General features: G+C 37.2%; 2 protein-coding genes across 2 annotated transcripts in view; one reads left to right on the forward strand and one right to left on the reverse strand.

Annotated features, from left to right (window-relative positions):
• Positions 1 to 3231, forward strand: part of Smp_141600 (hypothetical protein) — a gene marked incomplete at its 5' end in the record, with an annotated part of 47389 nt that extends 44158 nt beyond the window's left edge. The window contains 2 exons of the mRNA XM_018796467.1: positions 1106 to 1351; positions 2804 to 3231. Of these exons, the coding sequence (XP_018651606.1) occupies positions 1106 to 1351; positions 2804 to 2857 (300 nt within the window). The 3' untranslated portion in view covers positions 2858 to 3231. The remainder of the gene's footprint in view (positions 1 to 1105; positions 1352 to 2803) is intronic.
• Positions 3232 to 11208: 7977 nt separating this feature from the next.
• On the reverse strand, positions 11209 to 18891 carry Smp_036130 (phosducin-like protein (phlp)). Its single transcript, XM_018796468.1, has 8 exons — positions 18793 to 18891; positions 17356 to 17595; positions 17196 to 17321; positions 17033 to 17160; positions 16893 to 16995; positions 16744 to 16857; positions 15439 to 15563; positions 11209 to 11475 (listed from the first exon to the last, which is right to left on the reverse strand). The coding sequence occupies exons 2-8, from the start codon at positions 17512 to 17514 to the stop codon at positions 11394 to 11396; spliced, it is 837 nt and encodes a 278-aa protein (XP_018651607.1). The 5' UTR covers positions 17515 to 17595; positions 18793 to 18891; the 3' UTR covers positions 11209 to 11393.
• Between the last annotated feature and the right edge of the window lie 6518 nt (positions 18892 to 25409).

Here is a 25409-nt window from a genome sequence, read left to right on the forward strand (position 1 = left end):
AATATGTTGCAATATTCTGTGCAAAGGATTTTTTACTTAACCTTTTTTTGCCAGTAGATTAACGTAGATCGATTAATTGTATCTATATGATTGATTCGTTGGGTCAGTTGTTTTTATAAGTTGTGACATTTTCATTCGTATGACATTAGTGAAATGATTTTTCACAGTTGATTAAACGGTTATGAATTGTTAATAGCTGACTGCTATCTTTTCACCCATGTCGACGCGTATATATCCTTCTTTATATGATTTCGTGAAAAAGAAGAATTAAGTTACAATTAATAAACAAAGGAGATTCAGTTACCCAAGCATTAGTTATAAAAAAAAACACAATATTGTGGTGTGATCTATTTATATCCATATAAGTAGTATATGGTGTTGGTCAGACATAGAATGTATTTTGGCAGAAGTCCGATGAGGGAAGAACTGAAATAAAGCGCAATCGGTAGGAAAATGCACGAACAATGGAATTAGAGAAGAAACAGTGAAGATTGAGACAACCGGTTGTTAATTTACAAATTAACTGTCCATTGTATGGTTTTCAGAATTTACTGAGATAGTCTGTAATTTTTGGTTAAATACATTCGATTGTCCCCAGTCGTGTTCTGTTCACTATAATATAAGTCAATAAAAGGGAAAAATTTTCCTTTCTTATCTATGGACAATTTGTTCGTATCACATAACCAAACATATAGTATTTCAATTAGGCAATTACAATGATAATAATTATTAGTGACATATCGTTTTACTAACTGATATTAACTGAAAGACATAGAATGCCTTACAGTTATTTTTTGCCCTAATCTGAGGATTTTCAACACTCTACACACATACGCACACGTCCGTAGTCACTTTTAGGTTCAAACCTTGTTATCATTCAAATCTCAAAAAAGGCATATTACCTCTCAGTGGCTGAAACTTGGTAGCTTTTCAACCCACATCGCTTTACTTTCAATGAAAATTTCCTATTAAATCCATGAACTCTGTTAGAATTGTATGGAAAAAGCCTACTGATTAAAAGTCTTCAACATTTTAGCCGATAAATAAGAATAATTCATCTCAATATCAGTAATTCCTATTGATGTTTTACATTATATTCAAATAGTTATTTCTGCAACAAGGATTGATTATTGAACTAACAGAATATGGTGTATTTCAAATTGCATTTGACAAATGCACGGTGAATATGGAACAAGTTAATAATATGGAATGTGTGAATCATTATCGTAACCGTACAATGAGTATTGACAAAAAGTTATTATCCTTTTACTCTCCAGTAAACACTCCCAGTGATTTTCATAATATCCTAATCAATCGATATGCATTTGAGAATAAAATATTGAAAGATAAGGTATAGTTAACTCTAAGTTTATGAATTATTGTTTTTAGATCCAGTTCCATGCTTATATTTGTATGATGCTCAATGACTATTAATACGTTGTATTAATGCATATACTTACTTGACTGAAACTTGTATCTTGTAAGAAATAAAACTTAACTAAGTAGATCTTTTGATGAGAGTGTTCACTATGGAGCTGAGATCATTGACTGAAAAGAAAGTTTGATCGACGAATATGATAATAAAAACAGTAACGTAGAATCTTGTCCGTCAATAAGACGATTTGAAGTCTCAAATTGATATGTGACAAAATCATTGAAATGAAGAGAAGTGTAAACTAGTCGAAACTCACCTTCTTTGTCCTTTGATAAACCATGATGACGGATATCTTTAGATGTTGTAAAGGAAAGGACGCGATGTGCAATATACCTTAAATACAAGTGAACTAACATACGCACATCGAATTTCTTATTCAGAGCAACTTACCCTTCATTTGGGGCACAAATGTGTGTTGGTTGAATTTGCTTCACCACTTGGCAAATATGTTAGTCATTCATCGTACATGAGTTTTGTCATTTTTTAAACAGTATATGAAACATATTAAGATACATTTATGCCAATATCTTCAGTCAGGACAGATATTGCACAATGGTCCTGATTTTATGAGTTTTACTGCCAGCCCCCCAAATATGTTATGGTAATTCGAAAGCAGAACTAGATTTCTGAGTAGCTTACGAATTAAAATCTTGTAATATATGAAACTCTAAGCCGCCACAGTTCATAATTAAGGGGTCACAGTTATCATTCAGATGCTTAAATCGAAATCAATTTCGACCTGCAACTTAATTCAGTTGTAATTCCAGAACCCCTGCCCTATGAGACTATTCATGAAAATGCAAAAGTGAACCATTTGTTAGTAACCAAGTGCAGATTGACCCATTTGGTTTTAACCCATAAATTTTCGATCCAAGCTGAATTAAGCAGAGTCGAATTACAAACTTCTAACCCAATAGCTGAATTTTGATTATTCTTTTCAGTAGTATACATTCAGTGCGTTTGACATTTTTACATACCATTTAAGTAGATACACATTCCGTACCCACCTAGTAAGGATGTTAATAAAATGCTCAAACTAATAGAGTATGTGTGCCAAAAAGCTGGTGTATATACCTCCAGCTGAAGTCAGTTGATGATATGAACTCCCTTGAAGTCTAACAACCTCCATGAACGGACAGCTTTAAATTATTGTCACGCTGTATCGAAGATTAACGAAAATTCAGAATGTAGAACACTAGATGTTGACTCGGGATGTGAGTTCGTACTACTTGGAAGAAACAGTTATGGAATCACCCCTAGCTTTCATTGTTTATCTAGTTGGTGCCAATCCATGATGAAACCAAACTAACAAACATATCTTCATAAATTACTTATCTTAATAGATTTTTATAATTATTATTATTGTAGATTGAGGCCTTGACAAATGAATTAATGAAACTAAGATCAATGCATAATGCTTAATACTGATCAACTATATCGAAAATATGATTTACCATATATTTATGGAATACTGAAAATTATACAGGTATTTCTCCTTTTGACAACGATTTCACTGACTATTTTTTCTACCAAAAAAAGGGTTTTCCATGTGAGGGTGGATGCCGTTTAATTTTTAATGCAGAAAAACTAATTGTATTCATAATTTTAGTCAGAAATAAAAGTCTCCCTGTTATTTTTCTACCGATCATTATCTCATAACAATGTACATGTCAGTGCACTTGTCTGTCTATCACACATGGATAGATCCATGATAGGAAATCATTTTTTAGATGTAAATACAGTTATTTCTCAATCACCCACCATAAATTAAAATCCCATTTGTGTACAGTTTTTCCACTTATCGATTTATTTAGTAATATATTTTCCATGAACTTGTTTTGTACTTTTTTTCTTGGGTCACTTTCTTTGTCTTACTATTTATTATTGATTTACCGAATTCAAAATATATTAACTGCTTTTTTTTTAGTAATGAGCATTCTTTAATCACTCAGCGCTTTTTCTTTGTCCACTAGATGAAGAAGGAAACAAGATATACAAATACATACATAACAACAAAAGATTGTTTTATGATCTTCTACCCTGTTTTCGTCGTTCGCCCGCACACACAATGCGGCGCCCGAACCCCACTAGTAAATAGCAATATGTTTCCCTTGATGAATCTGGAGATGGTTTTCGCCATGCATCAATATAATCTGGAGAATCACTAATAACTGCGTTCCCTAGGGAGCTGTTTCGTCCCAGTGTGAGACTCCTCAGAAAAGTTTCACCTAAAACCTCCAGGTCTCGTGTCGAGTACCATGGTTTTTCACTTTTGGTCGTGATATATTGGTTTATATTTGAGATTTCGGTCATAGTTTTCCCACTCTGGACATTTAGGGGGTTTCTATGTGATTTTAAGTTTTTGTACTTGGTGTGGAGAAGTATCCATGTAGCCCCAAATGACTTTAAGCTCTGTCAATGGTTGTAATTAAGGCTTTTTCACAGTTCCACAATTACGGAAGGCATCAACAAAATACTACTTAATTACTTATTATTGTGCATAAACCGAATTACTTCTAATCACTACTTATACTTCAAGAATAATATTCAAGGTAGATCAAAACGGTGGTTAATTGTCGAATTTGAAACCTTTATAAAACGTTATGTGTATCTGATGGTATCACAAACCTCCTTTTTGAAAAATGTTCTGACATTCCATAGTATCCATTCACTGGTATCTTTAACAAATCCTTCTCAACTAATCTCATACCGAAAATTTGGAGAAAGTTAAAGATAATCCGTGTACATAAGAAAGTATCTGGTGATAAGAATGAGAAATTTAGACCCATAGCAATAACCTCACCTTTCCTCAAAACAATGAAAAAATTATTGATACTCCCTGCAATAATGGGGCGCATTGATCCGTATCAGTTTGCTTACAAATGCAAAAGAAGCACCTTAGATGCCGTTGCTGTTCTGCATCACAATATAGTGTTCAGCTTAGAAATGGGTAATAAGTGTTATGTAGTAGCGAAGACATAAGTACGGGTAACTTGCAGGACCTATTATTGGACTATTATTCTTATTGTATAACTATTCGGTAACTAGATTATCTAAGCTTCATTTTGACCTATTGATTATTACTATATGATTTACTGTCCCTATGTTATGCTCAGTTTTATTGATTATTGTCTCCCACGCTTACAGCCTCATTTGGCCTGGTTTTGTACAAATATTATTTTCTATTTTATGGTGTGGTCTGTCTGTCTGATATATAAACAAAGTATGCTTGAAATAAACGATTCGTATTGCCGAGGCTGATATTGGTGTTTTGGACTCAAGTGGACGGGTTGGGCGGATAAGGACCAATAAGGACGCTAGATTACTCATACTAATCGAACGTCATTGTCACAGTGTGAAGGTCGTAGAAGTCGTATTCTATTGGTGGATAACTTACGCGAATTACGTCCTTGTTAAATTCGTAAGGTCATAACGAATCAGCGACGACCTTGGTCAAGTCATAACAATTGGCTACAGCCTAGGTCAAAAACATAACAATAAGTATGATCGATGCGCTTTTCTGTAATATACTTCTGCTTTTGATTCTATCCCAAGACAACTTTTACTTAACAAGTTAATCAGCGTCGACACAGACAGCTGGACAAATAACTGGCTATTTTCCTACCTCTCTGGAAGAGAATAGTACACTGTCTAGAGGAAAGTGTTTAATGTCTCTACTGTCTAATGAACGTTTGCCACAAAGAGCTGTCCTTTCACTTATATTCTGCAATCTTCCACAGAAAAAACTTGTGAAATATGCGGAAGATCTCACTGTCTGTCTGCTGATTTCTACCTCTTTACATCCCATAGAACTGATTAAGTTTTTGTCTCGTATTGAACGGTGGTCTGTTGTTAATGGTCTCATTCTTAATCCGTCTAAATGTCAAGCTGATAACTTTAGAGACATTAACGGCACCTAAACACCTTTTTGGGATCCTATAATGCTTGTGCCATTGGAGACTTTTTGGTAAACAGTGTCGAAGGTCAACTATTTTGGTATTACCCTTTCCTCTAATCTCTCTTAGTCTTCTCGTGTTTTACTGTTACCAAAGAAAGTTTTCTGTTTGATTTACTATATGAAGAGGCTGCATGCTTTTGTTGATTCCTACATATCACTCTTTAATATTCTCCATTATTCTTTTCCGAGCTTTTGAGAAAAGACTTTGCTGAATTGCGGAGTGCTGAAAGTAGTTAGGAAGGTGATGTGGTGAATCTTTTGAGGTCATTATTAATATGGTTGTGGATAGACATCTAAAGTCTTGCAAACTCCTGATAGGTGTTATCTTATCAGATACTAATCATCCCCTTCATTCATATTTTTCTCCTTGTATATCTTCAGGTAGAACGAGATGTAAATACATTAAAATCCATGCACGCAAGCAAAGGTATAAAAGTTCTATGATACCTTACCTAGCTAATGTACTCTGCGACGAACAGGTTGTTAGAGTTAACCAAGTCAATAACCTGTATTCTTAAACATGTTTCTAATTTAAAACGTTGTACAAATTCAGATCTTTTCTTTTTTGTTTATGTAAAAGAAACTTATTGAATTCTGTGTTGTACCAAAATATAATATTGAATAAAACCATTAATAATAATCACTAGCAGATTTTCTTGTAAACAAATATGCAACACTGGACTACGTTTTTCCTCAACTTATTACTGACTTACGCCCGGTTACCCCTCGTGAGGAGCATAGGCAGCCCACAAGCATTCTCCATCCAACCCTGTCCTGGGCAATGCTTTCCAGTTCTTTCCAATTAACATTCATCCTTTTCATATCTGCTTCTATTTCCTGGCGTAATATGCTCTTTGGCCTTCCTCTTTTCGTCTTCCCTTCCGGATTCCAATTTAGGGATTGCCTCGTGATGCACATTGGTGATTTCCTCAATGTACGTCCTATCCACTTCTAACATCTTTTCCTAATCTCACCTTCAGCTGGAAGCTGGTTTGTCCTCTCCCATAAAACGCTGTTACTGATGGTATCCGGCCAGTGAATGTTGAATACTTTGGGTAGACACCTATTTATAAATACTTGTACCTTCTTGACAATGGGTGTAGTAGTTCTCCATGTTTCAGCTCCATACAGTAGGACCGTCTTGACGTTCGTATTGAAGATTCTCACTCTGAAGTTAGTTGATAATTGTTTTGAGTTCCATATATTCTTCAGTTGTAGAAATGCTGCTATTGCTTTGCTAATACTCGCCTTTACATCTGCATCCGATTCTCCTTGTTTATCAATGATGCTTCCCAGGTACGTGAATGTTTCCACCTCTTCCATAGTTTCACCATCAAATGTGACTGGGTTAGTGATCTCCGTGTTGTATTTGAGAATCTTGCTTTTTCCTTTGTGTATGTTGAGGTCTATTGATGCAGAGGCTGCCGCTACATTTGTTGTCTTTGTCTGTATTTGTTCGTGTGTATGAGAGAGGAGGGCTGGGTCATCTGCGAAGTCCAAATCGTCTAATTGATTCTGAGATGTCCATTGTATTCCGTGCTTACTCTCAGATGTCGAATTCTTCATAATCCAGTCAATCACCAGAAGAAAGAGGGAGGGGGACAGTAGACAGCCTTGTCTGACTCCGGTCCCTACTGAAAATGCATCTGTCAACTGTCCTCCATGCACGACTTTGCACTGTAGTTTGTCGTATGAGTTCCGGATAATGTTGACAATCTTCTCAGGAACTCTATAGTGTCGAAGTTCTCATAATGTTCTCCGGTCCGCACTGTCAAACGACTTCTCATAGTCAACGAAGTTGATGTATAGTGACGAATTTCACTCAACTGATTGTTCAACAATGACCCGTAGTGTCTCAATTTGGTTTGTGCACGACCGATCATTACGCAATCCAGCCTGTTGATCTCGGAGTTGGGCGTCTACTGTGTCTTTCATCCGGTTGAGCAGTACTCTGTTGAAAACTTTCCGTGGTACTGACAAGTGTGATGCCTCTGTAATTCTTACATTTGCTCAGATCTCCTTTTTTGGTATTTTTATGAGGTATCCTTCTTTCCAGTCCGTTGGCACTTGTTCCTCTTCCCAAGTCTTCTTGAATAGAAGGTGAAGCAAGTTTGCAGTTTCTTCAATGTCTGACTTCAGCTGTTATACTGTCAGGTCCTGCTCTTGATTTGTCTGATGGCCATCTTGACTTCTTCGATCGTTAGTGAAGTGACAGATATAGGAAGGTCTGTTTGTGCTGCTTCGATGTCCGGTGGATTCAATGAGGCGGGCCTATTCAGCAGTTCCTCAAAGTATTCTGCCCATCTTTTCTTCTGTTCTTGAATCTCTGTGATGGTCTTCCCTTCTTCGTTCTTGACTAGTCTCTCCGGTTTAGTGTATCTCCCTGCTAGTTTCTTCATTCTATCATATAGTTGTTTCATATTCCTTTCTCCTGCAGCTTTTTCCGCCGTCTTTGCTCTTCTTCACTTCCTTCTTTGCCTCTGCGTAGTCTGCTTGTGCCTTGACTTTCTCTGTTCGTGTTCGACTATTGTTAATTGCTGGTTTCTTGTTCTTCCTTTCTTCAATCTTGTCCAGCGTTCCCATAGAGATCCATTCCTTATGCTGATGCTTCTTGCGACCCAGAACCTCCTGACATGTTGAATTTAATGCTTCTTTGATCCCTTTCCAGTCATTCTCTATCGTAGTTTCTTGTTCTTTCAGTAGATCCTGTTGTTGAGAGTTATCTTGAATTCGTTGAGTTTGTTAGTATCTCGAAGGAAGGCTGTATCAAACCTTTGTAACGCTGTTTGTCTAGTTATCCAGTGCTTCTCTAGCTTCATTTTCATCTTAGCAACCACTAGGTGGTGATCTGAAGCCATGTCAGCTATTCTCCTGGTTCTCACATCTTTCATTGTACTTCGGAATTTATTGTTGATACAAATATGATCTTTCTGGTTCTCTGTGGTGTGGTCCGGCGAGATCCATGTAGCTTTGTGTGGAAATATTGTGCCACTTATAACCGATTTTTTGAATGCACATCCCCATTTTCATTTCTCTCTCCTAGTCCATGTTGTTACATATATCCTGTGTTGTCCACTCCGACTTTAGCGTTTAGATCTCCCATCAGCATTGTGAGGTCCTTCCTTGAACACTTAGCTACGATTGATTGCAGCCTCGAGTAGACCTGATCTTTAATGTCGTTGTTTCTATCATTGATGGGTGCATAGCATTGGATAACATTCATTGTGATTCCCTCCTTCTTTGTTCTGAATGATGCTTTGATAATTCTAGATCCGTGAGATTCCCATCCTACAAGTGCATTTCGTGCTTCTCTGGACAGCATCAAAGCAACTTCCTGAGTGTGGAGCATTTTCCTCTTCGTGAACAGAGTACAGCAGCATCTCTCCTGTACCTAGCCTTTGTTGTCCAGCTTGTGTACAATCGGTTTCGCCGATTCCAAGTACTGCCAATTTGTATCTCCTCATTTCCGTTGTTATTTGACTGGTCTTCTCGGTCTCCCACATTGTTTGAACGTTTCATGTACTTATAACGAGTGTTGCCCTGGTTGTTAGAAGGGGCATCGGCCTCGTGATTTCCGAAAAATCTCGACTTTCATCATGAAGCGTCATAATTCTTCCTTCAATTCCCAGGGCAGAGTTCAAACGGTTTGAATCATTTTTTCTGGTTAGCGAGTTAGTTTCCTATGGGATGGGGTCGCTAGCCCCATGCCCAACCCTCCTCCTTTGCCCGGGCTTGGAACCGGCAGTAACTCTAGAAGAGCTACAGGTGGGTATTTCCTCAACTTATAGACAAGATTATAAGCTTAGATAGGCATGACATGTCTTACTATCTTTAATGGGTTTAGTTCACAGAGCATTATCATAAACCGTAGGATGTTTACTAACATAACGGAGAGAATATTAGGAAGTTGTAACTGAGAAATATTTTATGAACTATTATTGTTTCGCATACTTTTATTGCATAATTATTAAACATTCGAATTGTTTTTCTACATTTCTCGTTGTAAGCTTTAACCAAACTCATTAATTATTGTTATACGTCTTAATATCCCTTAATTATCGCTAACCCACCTTGTGTTCCATCCTCAGCTATTAATGGCTTGATTGTGTGTGAACTACAATTTCCTGCTTGTAGTGTGTCGTGGTCTGATAGTACATACTTTACTGCTCTAGTCATCTCGTTAATGAAATGCTATCAATTCATTTAACTGGGCTAGTTAAGAATACAACACGGTTGTACGGGTCCATTTTGTTAACACTACAGTGTACTTTTTATGTAAAGCTTCATTAAAGATAACATTCAGATCTTAATAAAAACCGGAGACATCAGTACTAAGAAACAGAAAAATCTGTTACTTAGAGGACAATTAATGTATAGATAGCAATCTAACTGTAATTGTGTATAGTACTTTCATTTCATGGTGCTATGTTGTACGAACACATGCTAATATTGCATCACAAAGTTTACGCATAGCTATTATAACGTCCGAAATTTTATTATTCAGTCCGTTAGATGAGAAATAACATATGATTATGCGTTCAAGTAATACGTTGTGGTAGGAGTCATCAGTAATTCGAATTAGCTTGTTTACCTAGTTTATGTATATGTATTCAGTCATCGGTTTTCGTTTTGTAAAAAGATCTTGTTGGAATACTTTGTGCTGAAAATTCTTGACTGTACCAAAAATAATATTGAATGAAGCCACTAATAATAATAACTAATACCTCCCCCTCTCTGTTATTTAGCTCAACCTGTACAAACTACAGTTTATATCAATAACTATATGTCTAGAGTTTGGTGTATCACGACAACAAAAAAGTCTTCAGATCAAAGAGCTATTAATTGGGTAACTTATGCAATTTTTTACAAGATCATATCTCCCAGGAACACCATTTCTCAATAATTGTAGTTATTGGGATATACAAAATAATTATGCAAGTGTCAATTAGCATGTTGGTTTTTGTGTGTTTCTGTGAAACAAGGATTTCTGTAGTACGGCATTGTAAATTGTCAAGGTTGCCTCGGTTTAAGTAGTTTGATAACTGGCTAGTGTAGTACACAACTTCTGACCATCTTAAAATTTAAGTAGTAACGACTTAGTGATTACAGTAACTGGCCTTCAACCACCGGATCATAGGTTCAAACATCGTTTCACTTCTGTCTAGAGAAGCAGGTTGCATCACTAGCCATTATCCCTAAAGTGTGGCTTCGAACCCCACGTATAAATCTGTACACGTTAAATGGGTTGCACAAATCAATTTTAATGAGGTAAATTAGAGCTGTTGCCTATTTGGTAAACGAATTTAGACTAATAGGTTATTATTGGTAAGTGATCTAATTGACATTTTAGGTGGTTGACATGAAGTAGGCATATATGATTAATGTAATGAAAATGCAGTATGATGTAAAAACTAACACCATGACATTTGTTTGATATACTAAGATTGATGATTTCCGTGAATTTCTATGCATCTGCTGCAATATGGTTGTTTTGATAAATTGTCGGAGTTTCATTGTGTCCTTTTTATGAGTCTTTAAAAACAGTACTAACTCAAACTAGGTACAGTTGCACATCAAAATCGGTTGTTCGAAATGAACTTGTTACAGTTTGTCGAATGTCTCAAGTTCATATTTATGAATTCAACTGCAAATTCAAGATGATCAATACTAGTGTATATTGTGCTAGCGAAACAGAACTGAAATTAATACTGTTAATTCAGTGAAATTAATCAAAGATAAGATGAAAACCCTTATATCTTAATATTTCTACTCTCATAAGCAACATATTCTAAGATGGTAAAAAGAAACAATTCTTAGGAAAACTACCGATTTTTAGATAAAACAATCATCACAAGGTTTAATTTTTTTTAAATAACATAAAAACATTAATTGCATAAGGAGGTCACAAAGAAGGAAGTTATTTACTTATAAGGAAAGATGTAAATAACTGAGTCAAAACAATTTTGAATTTATATTCAATGCACACATAAAATGAAGGGTTTAATTTTTTTTACAAAGACGAGAACACGAATCCATTGCTGCAGTAGACTGAACGACTGTTTTATCAGGTAGAAATCCATACCTACAAAGGTTTTGGATTGAAGAGATAAGATACATATGAATGTTAAAGTACTGAAATTATAGTGCGATGAACGTTGTTTGAAAAGATATTCCTATATCCATGAGTCCTTACTGTACTTTATTCGTCTTCATATTTTCCGAGTGATTAAAAGTAAACATGAATTTTAATAGCTTACCCTAGCAAATCCTTCAAACGGTTTTTTTTCGGTAATATTAACAAAAAAGTAGGTTGATACGGTTAAACTGACAACTTAAAATACAAAACATGATACTTCAACATTTATTTGGAATTATACAGACGGTTGGCATATCATCTCTCGAAAACTATAAAATGATAAAATATTTAAACTCTTAAAAATATATATAATGCGAAATCTCCAATACAGGTATGTTGTATTCATTAAAATCGAGCTCTGCATATTGACAGATAGCTATGGTCTATAGATCCTCAACATACACAATGTGAAAACGTACACGTTACAATTTTGATAATTTTAGTAGTTGCAGAAAGTCAACGCCTGTACGCAACAACTTGGACAATGAAAAAAGGGTTTTCTTTAAATTCGGCGTGTCACTATTAATTACCCAAGCAACCAATAAAGGGGAAATAAAGCGGACGAAAGCACGAATAAAGGGGAAATGTCGATTTCGCCCCCTTACATTGTATATTTGGGGAAAATTTATAGACAAATATACGTAATATACCGTGTTTGAATATGCCTCTTTCTGTACTAACATTTTCATAAATCTCTACAAAATAATGTACTGTTTAATAACAAACGAGGACAACTATCATTAACGCATGTGAGAAAATGCAGACACACGGCTTTTCCTTAGATGTATATATCCGAACTTTGTTGTTTGTTTAACTAAAGTGTTCCGACATATTTGGTGGTCATCACAAATAACTTACGAGATGCACATGAGTGGCGTGCTTTATGTTTTTATGTTCATTATCACTAATACTTAGGTGTGACGAAGAAAACAATCTATGGATAGAATTTTCATACCAACGACTAAGAAACATGAACATATATGTAATTAGGGATAAAATAAGTTAATATCTAGTTGCGTGGCAAAAACTCCCTCCTACTTTCAGCGTAAATGCCGCACATTAGACTTCATCTCAGTATGGAAAGCTACGGAGTGTTGACTGTCTCTTCTATATTTAGGCCCCGTAATTCTTCAACAAAGTTGACCGCAAACCTTGTGCCTTAATTTCAGGCGTTTAGCTTTATTGATTTATTTGTTAAAACACCTAAGATTACATGGATTTACTAAACTTTCTTAAGAAATATAGTGTTATGGGCCTGAAAACTTAGTTTACATTGTGCATTTTTTGTCGCAGCACCTTCCCAACGATGTTCGTGCACATGGACCTTTAGATTGTTTTTCAGAATTCCCATTCGAGTCTAATATAAGGCAACTTAATAAATCAGTGCATAGCGGGTATGCTGTAGCCAAAAAAGCATTTCAGCGTTATGTGGAGAAAATATTTTTCTGTGATAGGCTTCAAGCTAGTATTTGGACAGGTGGTACACAAATAACCGATAAGGTAGACTCACAGAAACAAGTAATTATTCTTAAGAATACCAAAATAACTTTATTTAAGCCGGATGTGGTACTAGTACACGGAAAACTTATGCATAGGAGAATGGATTAATGAAACTTAAGTCATTCACAGACCCATGCAATTACTTCGAAGAACCATTCCATTCTAGTGACAGGAATATTTATGTGCTCGGTAGTCAGTCATGAGCGCACACGGGTTTCTATTAAGGATATTGACTGTAAATGTATTGCCCTTAATTGTGTTGATTAATCAATGATTGTTCCATTGCTACATGCCTTTACGTGAATGCATTGTTTCACTCTTGCTGATGGTATTATCATAAACCATTTCCTTACCTCTTATATCCTATTTAGCCGCCCAACAAACAATACGTTACTGTAGACGCACCAAGCAAGAGGCAGCTTATGATTGCAGCTAAACAGTGAATTGTGGGGAAAGAACTTTGTCTCTATCAAACGGACCTTGTTGATATGCACCTGCAAAACAGTGACCGACCAGATGACAATTGATCAGTCCTGAAGTGTAAGGTCATTCACGAATGCGGTAAGTTAAGAACACACAGACGATCATTTCCCATAGATAGTCTTCAGATGTTTACCGTATCAACAGTTCTACGGACGAAAGCACCCTGCTACTAAACAATGAGGAGCCGAAGAGGTCAGTACAGTAATCTTACTAACATTTTGTAGAGGTGCATTGAAACGGAAGGAAGGGTTTCTTCACAATTCCGTTGACATGGATGTGGCAGAGATGCAGGCTGGAAACACCCACGTTCAATATCCTAAAGTTCGGTTGCTGGACACCGTTGTCCCACCAACTGTCAAGTAGGCGTGTTTACTTTGAAGATGTTAATTAACTAGTTCGACATAATTAAATACGTCGCCCTCAACGTCCGAATCTAGGCGTGTGGGTAGTGAGTTAACGGTCGAGTAGGTCACGCGTCCAACTGAGTTAAGTTTTTAAGATTTGATAGACTGTATGCTGTACTGAAGAACATGTCGTCGGCTGTTTCAGACTTGAGTGCCAACATTGGGCAGCTACTGCCGAAGTCTGGTGGGCGTGAACATCCGCAGCCATTCGATTGCGGAATATCAAATCAACAGTTCCCTTTGTCATCTGAAGAGGAACTGGGAATGTTGGACGCATGTCTTCAGCAAGAAGACATAGGGGACAAATTTGTAAGTCAACAAAGTTAATAGGATCATTCGTTCGTATTGCAGATGGCCATGCTGACGCGGTTAATGGATGATAACTCTAAAACGTCTATGCGCTATATTTTATCATACGTCATGACACCTGGGTTGCCAGTCATTTCACAATACTTGGCACTTTAGAAGTGCAGGTTTTACGGCTGCATACGAAGTAAGAGATATTTTAATCTTCAGGCGCATTAACAAATCGGTTCCTGTCCTCATCTGTTAACGAAAAAGACCTTGCAATACTGTATGACATCGCTACGCAAGGGTACTTTCACGATATTAGAGACAAAATACAAAAGCGTAAGAGAAAACGAGAAGACGTAGGTAAGTATTTAAAGGCAACTATTCACCGTTGTTCTGTAGGTGCGATGTTCAGTATTAACGAACAGAACTGTAAGTAAAGCTTCACGTAGACAGTTACTTAAAAAAACAATAGCAATTAGATATCGTTGAAATTTTTTGTGTTCATTTCAGAATTCACAAGATTACTTTGCTTCTCGATAGTCCAACAGGTGTTTCAAAAAGGTATTAACAGTGGAATATTTTTCATGTTCAACTTCGTTTTCAATAAACATTTTTTAAACATGCCCTAATTTTCTAACTTGCATGTGAAACTCCTTGAGTGAGTGTTGACAAAGCCTGTCCGATTTTGAACGCACTTGTAATTAGATACACGTGTCTAATTAATAAACCATAACCTGTTCTTTTTTTGTAGATATTTCCAAATTACAATAAGACTTGGCAACTACAATTAAAAGACATAACGACCGATGCTCTAGCATCTGTCAACCATTCATAATGTTGTACAATATGACGTTGTTTTCTTTTCAATAAATTTCTTTAAACATGTACCATTTTTAACGTCGATCGCAGTTGTCGTGTAGTTTGTTATGGAAATAAAGGCGAACATAGGAGACATTTGGGGTTAGGCAAAAGGTGTGTTAAAAATCTAAACGACAGTAGATTATTCAGAGTGTATTTAGGTGAAAAGTAGACAATTCAGCGACATTGAAAACACAGCGAAAAGAAGGGGAAAATTCACATCATTTCCCTTTGACATGTGAAAAAGCAGACATTTAAGCGCGTTTCCCCTCTATTTTCCAAAGTATTTTCCCCTTTGTTTGCATTTATTGTCCCTTTATTGGTTGATTAGGTACAATTAAAATACACACAAGACTACTATATGACTCACTCAATTAAGTAATTCTCCAGATCGTTTGGACAGAATTCCAGATCAAGATCCTTAGTAATAGAAAGTAGATTCCCTATCAGCTCTCCATTTTTGTAGACCACAATAGCAGGAACACCACAGCGAGACTATTAAAGAATGCACATATTACAAGGACTAAACAGGTTACTGAAACGTCCATTAAGTCAAAAACTAAGAAATACGACATATGAATAATAACCAGTAACGACTAAAACATAATTCACAATATACATCGAGTAAAAAACTTCTAGCCTTTTAACACATGTATCGGACTTTTGGCAAACAGGGAGATTCTCTTTGTCAAACTGGATATTATTTGAGAAAATTAAGATCACTCGCCACTTTTGTATGATACACTTGGCAGCATAGTTTAGTAGCCATAATTAAAGACAAAAAGTTCTGTTAATTATATAGATTCCCATGCTGCAGAAACCTAGCTTCCAAATATGAAGAGGGCTTTATGCAATAACATGCAAAGGAGTATGATTAATTCACAATTATAAAATACATGACTAGGACACTATTCGACAGAGACCAAAATGCTTGAGAAACCATTGAAAAACCGAGTGTGTCCACAGAAATCACCCGTATGTATGGATAAGCGGTCCAGACTTAGAAACAGGCTGTCCACATTAGCATTTCCCACTTACTATATGGCTACGTAACACAGGACCCGTCTGACCTTGAGGCAACATGTTGGATGCACGGTTCATTCGGCAAATCAACGACACTACAGTCGTAAAAACATTAGTCTGGTGGAGATTTGTAGCTCAGGTGAAGTTTCATTCTCTGCGTTGAATGGTGTGGTCGTGGAGCTTTCATAGTTCTTCTAGACGAAACCATCAGCACAAGCTCCTACTTGAAGTCCAACTCAGAGAACAAAACTCCACCGAAGGCATTAATCTACAAACATCCAGCTGTTTGTGATAACAAAGCTCTGTATATGGCTTTATACATCGTCATGTACAACTGGAATATTACCCTATTATCTATTCATGGATCTATGACTACTTCACTATTTGGTCTCATGATAAGAGGGCTTTCATTTTCAAGGATAAAAAGACTTTCGGTGTTCCAAAACTAACGACCAAACGTTTTAGTTAAAAGACTGGTTAGATAGCCATGTAATCCGCAAGAAAAAAAAAACCCAGAAAACGAACAAGTCACTTTGCAAAACGAAGTGTATGTAAATAAAACCATATGTAGAAAACTAAAAAGATACAAAATATATTACGTGCACAGTAATAAGAAGGTATGAAAGAAATGAACTCTACAAACAAAACTTACGAATCGGTGACTGAGATGAGCCTCAGAAGCTCGGATTCTACAAAACTTCACGTGAGGATAACTCTGAAATATTTTTTCGAGACAAGTGTTGACTTTTGCACACGATTTATTGCCCTTTGGATTTAAAACGTACACGAAACGTTACTTACATTTTCATATATAAAAACAATAACAGTCGTGTCCTTGTTTGTGTTATCTATCTCCTCAATAAATGTATCCGCTACTAGATCGTAGATCTTGTTGAAAGTTGGTCTTGAAAGTTACATGTTTGTTATATGGTGAGGCTTACAGACTTTCATTGGCTTTTCTTAGTTCATTTATTCTGTTCTGTCGATATTGAGTCAAAAATTCATCGTCGCTATCATCTGAAGCGTTTAAGGTCGAATGGGTATGTTCATCTTCCTTTACATCTTCACTCTTAAAAATAAGAAAACGATGTTTTAGTCACATACATAAGGTCTGCAACTAAGGGAATGCTGTTTGGCATATTCGACAACTTTTCGTTCTTTTTCAGCGTTTCGTCTACTCTCCAGTTTCTTAAAACGTTTATAATCAGCAACTACACCCTTTGGCCCAGTCTAAAACTACATTACATATCAGAATATTTTTAACCTGTGGAGAACCAAGACGGGGGGGTTTCAAGCTTTCCGGAACAATAGTAGAAGGGTTACTTACCCTCCCACTCTCTCCACTGTCCTCTTCGCCTTCACTGCTGCTACAATAATTGTGGACCTTTTCGCCAAGAAGTTTGTCATCAAACGATAAAGCCATAGGGTTTAGGTTGTAGTGGTTCTCGTCTAGCCAGAAGGTACTTCATGTACTAGGAGAGCATGAAGTGCAGAGTGAGGAGGGCTGAAAAAGAGAACATAAGGTGAGTCAACGACCTAAAAGGTCCACACCATGCATTTATATTTATTAAGGAAATCAAGATGAAACACAAGCCTCAGATTTATGGAATCTTGAGATCAAAACTGGGATTCGATAGTCAACTGGCCAAGAAAGCTAGGAAACGATTCGATGGAATCGTCCATTGATGGAGGTTGCTGAGCACTTGCAGGTCAGACCGCCTTTCAGCTTCAGTTTGGAAAGGACAGGAGGTTTGATGGCCTGTGTTAGTTTTGACAATGATGGTCTCTCAGTTGATCCAACTTTCTTTTCAAGGAGTCGACGGATCGAGCCTCAACCACGTGCTGAGGTAATGAATCCCACTCGTTGATGATTCGATGGGAAAGTCGATAGTCAGCTGATAAGTAATTTGTCCTGGGTTTGCGAACTTTTTTGGAGTGTTCTCGTAAATTTTCTGTTTTGGAGGACAAGAAAAATGAGGGCATATCAAGTGCAAATTTATCACTAAGCAATTTGAAAACTGTGATTAAGTCGCCTCTAGCTCTTCGATATGACAACACAGATAGGTTTAGCTTGACCAGTCTAGCATCATACGGGAGCTTCGCTATTCTGGGAATCAGCTTAGTTGCTATTCTCTGAACCTTTTCCAAAAGCTCAGTTTAAGTTTGCTGTTGTCCGACGTGTCCCGACCACGCTTGCCAAAACTTTTTTTTACAGTATTTACCATTGAGATGGCCTCGGTTAGCAAGCTGTTTGCATCCGAACAGCACTGCTGACAAAGCCATACGCAACCGCTTTTACTGGGCCACCTAAGAGCCGCAGGCGTTAAATTCGTGCAAATTTTGTGGTACTAGCATTTGCACGAATTGCACTACATGCCGTTGTCGACGGGATATTGACAGCCCGTACGTTGATAATTGATTTTATTGCACTGTCCAGTAACTAGAGGTCTTTTTAAAGAAAGAACTACATATAATAATGCTCAGAGACAAAAATGACCTATGACGAAATAAAGTGTAAAACTGTAAAGTGTTAGGACCAAAAGTACCAGCAGATACAATAGAAAACAAAATCAAAAGTACCGACGATAAACTACTTTAAAAACAGAGGTATTTTAATCGAATACTTTAACTGAAATAAATCCAATTAAAGTGTAAACAGTAGTCTTGATACGTAATAAACGGTCAAAACAATAGAACTTACTCGACGAAGCAAAATACTACCGTCCTTTTAAGTAGCGCGCTAAATAGTGAGGCAACCCAACAATTCGTAAATCTTATTCAGAAACGGTCAAATCAAGACAATTTTAAATTTGACTTGAGTTCCGCCTCCGTCCTTCAAGCAATGAAAGTGATGCCATCATAATGATTCATTGTATGAGATGAATCATCAAAGGTATTATGTCATCGCGACGACTTGCCACTTGGGATAATTCTGAGACCTGTCTGAAAGAAGCTTCTGTACTAGTGCATAAGATAACAGGACTTCCGTGATCATTAATTCTTTGTACTGTAAACGCAAACTAATCATATCATATCAGTATGTAAAAAGAACGAATATGACCCGACTCTAAATTATTTTTACGTGAGATGTGTTTGCATATATGAACGTAAACGCAGTGCATCGAAACCGGATGTTAGTCATCAGGATGTAGATGATGATAGTGATCAACATCCTTTCGAAGAGCATACACCTTCTAACTTATCACCACAACCTAAACAAATAGGGTGACGTCAGACATCTGGGTATTTTTCAGATTCAGATTTATGTTGTAATGGCAAAAGGCCTGAGGTTTATGTTATTCCTTTTCTAGTAGGCTTCTGTGAGTGTCTAGTATTCTCTTGAAAGATTCAATGGAAGGTCAGGACACCACTACTTCGGGTAACATGTTCCAATAATTGATGACTCGGTTTGAAAACCTGTATACCACGGGCATTTTGTTCGTTCTTCGCTTTCCTACTCTCTGTTATATCCCCTAAGATGTCCCGATCTACTGAGAAAAAGAGAGGATGTATTAGATCCAAAATCATCTATTGGTATTCTATACCTAATCTGCGATAAGACAGAGTAAAGAGGTTTACCTTTCAAGTCTCTCTTTACATGGAAAGCATTAGAGTCACCTTTTAAACATGGACTTGCAGCCTGAACGTAGTTTTCAAGTTTGGATCGAACAAAGGTTGTGTGTACTGCAGAGAAAATTGTAGTATCTAACTTGATGAATGTCTATCATCAAGCCCTTAGGGTTTTAATTCCCTTGGCTGCCACCATCCAGCAGTGGGCCTTGATCTCACTGTCACCCCAAGATTCTTGAGAGACTGGACCATGGGTACAGACACTTTCCCTATGCTGTACCTATATACCTTTGTATCCTCAGAGTGCATGTAGACACACCTTGCCGCGTTGATAGGCATCAGCTACTCTTTAGACCAGTTATTCGCAATATTTAAGTCTGTCTGAGGTGCGCATGCATCCGTGTCTCCTGCTATTTCTCGCCAGATTTTTATATCATCAGTGTATAATAACGCTGGGGACTACACTATGGTAGGTGAGGACACCACTACTTCGGGTAACAGGTTCCAAGAATTGATGACTCGGTTTGAAAACCTGTATACCACGGGCATTTCGTCCGTTCTTCGCTTTCCTACTTTCTGTTATATCCCCTAAGATGTCTCGATCTAGTGAGAAGAAAAAGAGAGGATGTATTAGGTTCAAAATCATTTATTGGTATTCTACACATGCATCCACGTCTCGCGCTATTTCTCGCCAGATTTTTATATCATCAGTGTATAATAACGCTGTGGACTACACTATACTTGGGAGATAATTTGCATACAGTATAAAAAGCTAAGGATCTAGGACAGAGTCTTGCTGTACTCTACTAAGTACCTGTTTTCAGGAGAAACAATTGGAAGTTATTCCTACTTTCCCACTACGACCAACCAGGAAATACTTAATTCATTTCAGCTGGGTGCCAGGAGTGACTAGATATTTCAGCTGCAAAAGTAGTCTATGTTTTGACACCTTATCAAATGCTTTGCTGAAATCTATGTGGAAAACATTCACTGGTTTTCTGTTATCTACAGTCTCTGTCCATGTCACTTGCTATAAGGAGAGATTTGTTGTGCAAGATGAACCTTTTCTGAAACCATGTTGTTCGCTGTTTACCAAGTTGTTGGTTTCCACAAATGTCATTATGGTCTTTTCGACTATTCTCTCCAATATTTTAACTGTGCACTGATGAGGCCGATAGGTCTGTAGTTTGATGGAAGTTGTCTTGATTCTGTTTTATGTATCGGAGTGATAGTTGCATGCTTCCAGTCCGTAGGTAACACACCTTGATCAAATGACATATTGAGTATCACAGTCAATGTGGCTGCAATATATTGTGAAATTTGTCCCAGGAATTAAGGATGCAGTTCATTCGGTTCTGTTTACTTCTCCGTGTCCAAGGTGCCAAGAGACTTATGTACATCGTGTCGATCAAAGTTCACTGCGCGCGGACGGTCTGTCGACTTTGTATTGGGATTCAGTTCTTCGTCTAGAATAGGCTCTTGAGTGAAAACTGCCCCAACATAGTTTGTCATAGCCTCTGCTTTTTCCTGGATGTTCTCTATCATTTCAGATCCACTCCCCTCCTTAATTAGGTTGGGAACCCCATACTGCTTCCTTTCTCTGCAATTTATGCAAGAGAATAGTCGCTTAGTCTGATTGATTACAGATTGGGCCAACTGAATTACATATTTTCTCTGAGCTTCCTGGACTGTAATTATACACTTATTTCTTACCGACTTGTAGCGTTCCATAGTACCTGCTGTGCCAAAGCTGATGGCAATGTTCCAACATTTCTCCTTTTGTCTTGATAAATGTCTAATATCCCACACCAACCAGGGGTGGCCGTGCCTCTTCTTCTTTGGAAGTGTCCGTGGTACAAATGTTGAGTTTCTTGGTTGCATAACTTCCGGGATTGAGCCCATGCCTCTTCTACTGGTGCTCCTGAGTCAATTATTTAGTTTTCAGTCAATGCTGCAGAGTTTATCGCCTTCATGTCTGCCTTCCATATGGTAGGATGAGCTGGCGCAACTGTTTGACAGTTTATTTCAGCCGTGAACTTGTACAAGATGACTGCATGATCACTTCTCTCTAGAGGTGGCAAGAAAGTTATCTGACCGACATCATCACCGTGTCTGAACATTAGGTGAAAGAGAGACGATGGGTTTTGTACGTCATACCTAGTGGGATCACTGATGTTCTGGAATAAAGCTAGGACGATTGTGGTTTCTAGGAATTCGCATCAAGTGACCTGTTTATAACCCTACGTCCAAGTAGGAAAGTTTTTTGATTGACATCACACTTGTTTGAATACTAAGTCTAAGAGAGCTTGGGAGCTTTGTGAATCATACCTGGTGGGCTCACTGATATGCCATTGCGGTTTCTAACAGTTTGCGATCAAGTGACGTTGTCGATGGCCCTTGTAGTTCAGTTGAATACGTTTGTCTCAGGGCAGAAGTGTTTCTGAAGGCCGTGATCATCTAATTTTCAGATTAAAGGTTAGTTGGTTGAAATACAAAAATAATGAAGTGATAACCTCAGCCCTAAGAGAGGATAGCTGTTTCAATAAATAAATAAGCATGTTAATTGGTAATGCAGAAAATGAGAGATCGAAGTGTAAGAATAAAGAATGAAGCAGTAAAAAAGCCTTCAAATAGTTCTGTGAATCATCAACATTGATGCTGACCTCAATAATTTTACTGTACACACCCTATCTGAGAGCTCTCAGTCACGCATCCACACCAGTCATGAGTAGGCATGGCGTGCTATGCATCCTTTACAACTACTAGTCAGCTTAAATCAAACGCTTCTCGACACATTGATAACCTGACAGATGTATTTCTCAGCTTCTTCCTTTCAGACTTCTGACTTGACTGGGTTTATAAACAAGCAACTCATAAGGAGGAAATAAAGGAGGCGAAGGCGCTAACAAAGGGGTAAAGTCGATTGTCTCTCTTACGTCGAGTGTTTGCGGGGCATTCGCAGACATATATGTTTAAAGTACGCCATTTGAATATGCCTCTTAATGCACGTACATTTTCATACATCTCTCGAAAATAACCTCTTGTCTGATAAACTAAGTGAAATAATATCACATGTAGACACTGGAAATTTTATGAGATTTATTTATCAAAACTTAATTGTTTAACGGAAGCGCTCAGACATGGTTGGTAGCGATCACAAATAGTTTACGATACGCACGTAGGTATTGTGCTTTCTGCATTTACCTTTACTATCACTATTCGCCTTGTTTGCCCTATAATTTTTGGAAGTCATTGAAAGTGTTCGTAGATGTAGGGTAACAGTGAACTTGTCAAGCACCCTTAGTTGTCATAGACCGACATGTAACTGGACGTGTGGTAAAATGCGAACAGTTTTCATGAAAAAACATAACTTTCCTTCTTCCAGTCAGCTTGCCAATGAAAGTACGGTCAACGGTAATTGGCTTTAGAGATAGGTGTCCATTGAGAGAACACTGAGCTGGCTGAATTAACAAGATATCTGCGGACACCATTTCTGAATTAAAGGAAATTAGCGACCAAGGGCTACACTTCAGATGTCCATGGTGACGCAGCTAATGGATGATAGTCCATACATCCATACGCTATATTTTGTCAAACGTTGTGAAACCAGAAGTTGCCAGACATCTCAAACTACCTGGCGCCTCATTGAAAAGAGCACTATAGAAGTTCAGATTTAACGACAGCATACGAAGTAAAAGGCGTTCATTTTTCCTACCATCAGGAGCGTGAACATTGCGGTTTTCATCAGCCGTCAACGAAAAATAACTTGCTAAACACTGTGAGAACGCGAGGCAGTGATATTTTCACAACATGAAACGTAACACAAAAGCGTCACAGAAGAAAACCAAAAACTGAATCTGCTGTGGTGTGGTCTACTTATATCCATATAAGTAGTATATGGTGTTGGTCAGACATAGAATGTATTTTCGCAGAAGACTGATGAGGAAAGAACTGAAACGAAGCGCGATCGGAAGGAAAATGGACGAACAATGGAATTAGAGAAGAAACAGTGAAGATCGAGACTATTGGTTGTTAATTTGCAAATTAACTGTTCATTGTATGGTTTTCAGAATTTACTGAGATAGTCTGTAATTTTTGGTTAAATACATTCGATTGTCCCCAATCAGTGTTCTATTCACTACACTGCTACTTTGAAGTCACAACCATTCACTACTGTTCTATGGGTGCAGAGCTTACTAATAATGAATATAACTATACGCCAGACTTCAGGTTGACAATTGTTTAAAAAACGATGGAAGTTGGACGTTGTTGTGAAATTTTGAGTTCATTAAATTTCGGAATTCACAGGAAGACTATTTGAATTGGGAATAGTAACACAAAAGTTTAAGAACTATGGCATTGTTGGACGACATAACGTCCGATTTAAAATGTGTTAATGGAGGAGGTGTTATCAAACTCCTAATACCTGTGGCACATTTAGTGATGAGTCAGATGTGATCTGCTTAACCAGAAAATAAATTCTGACACTGTTCCTTGTTGTTACATTATAAATCATCTACAATGATTATTTTTACACAAAGTGACAGTATTTTTGAGTGCCAATATAGGTTTTATCCTCACACTTCTACATGATATGTATATTATAGCATTCGACTGCCGACCACTGAGTCATGCGTTTGAGTTCAGCTTTACTTTGTGGAGTAGAGTAGTATAATCAGTCCACATGTGAAATCATTCGAGACTTAATCTACTTCAGTAAAACCGCTTCTCAATTTACAAACGTTCGTTTGATTCTCATGAGATTTTTTACTCCCAACTAATCAAAACACTCAAATAGAACAGTATAGCGGTGTATACTGGGTCACGTTTCGTCGATCATGCTGACTCGGTGTAGCGCTGTAACTCATTTCATTTTAAATAGCTAGCGCCAGTCAGCAACAAGTTCTGGACCTGGAACCAGTGCTTAGTTTTCATCGGTAAGGTGTATCTGCAAACTTGAAGAAACTAAAACTTCCCATCAGATCCAAACCTGTTCAACCCAGTTCCGCAGTTCGATTATCAACTACTTAATCACAAATTCAAGTCTAACCGAACTGACGTCAGAGCCCTCAACTGATATTTTTTGTTGTAATTGGATCTATGTGACTCGGATTCAAGCACAAGAGCTGGTTTCGGTCACTGTTGCATATGGATTCTAACAGCAATGTCATTCAACCCAATCTTTTGGAATAGAAGTAATGTGGCCTACAAAAAGTGACTTAGTCTATACGAATCGAACTATACGTAATAATTTGCTAAAATGTTTAACACCTACCTGTAAAACTTTTCAAAATAAGAAACTATGTATGATGCCTAATCTGCCCCAATTTTTTTGTTTTTATAGGCTGTCGAATTTCGAAGTAAATGGTTTCAATACAAGGTCCGTCATCTATCTAACTGACTGAAAAGCAAAGTGAAACCTTTGAAACTTTTCATGCCTATTTTATTTCATTTTTATTCATCTTAATATATGAAGTCTGCTTATGTTCGTATTCATAATTATTACTGTTATTAATATCATTATTGGTCCCCCAACACATGAGATATTCTTTTCATCTCTTCTTGTCCTTCTAAACATATTTTATTCTTAAACATCCAAAGTCTACAACTAAAAACAAAAAACCCTTTGTTAAACTTAAACAAATAAATTCTCCGATTTTTATTTTTTAATCTTCACAACATATACATAACATATAGAAATTTATATTTGATTATCCTTTGCAATTAATTGTGACTATCATAGAATCA

This window comes from Schistosoma mansoni, chromosome 4 (genome assembly GCF_000237925.1).
Source record: "Schistosoma mansoni strain Puerto Rico chromosome 4, complete genome".
NCBI classification, from domain to species: Eukaryota; Metazoa; Platyhelminthes; class Trematoda; order Strigeidida; family Schistosomatidae; genus Schistosoma; species Schistosoma mansoni.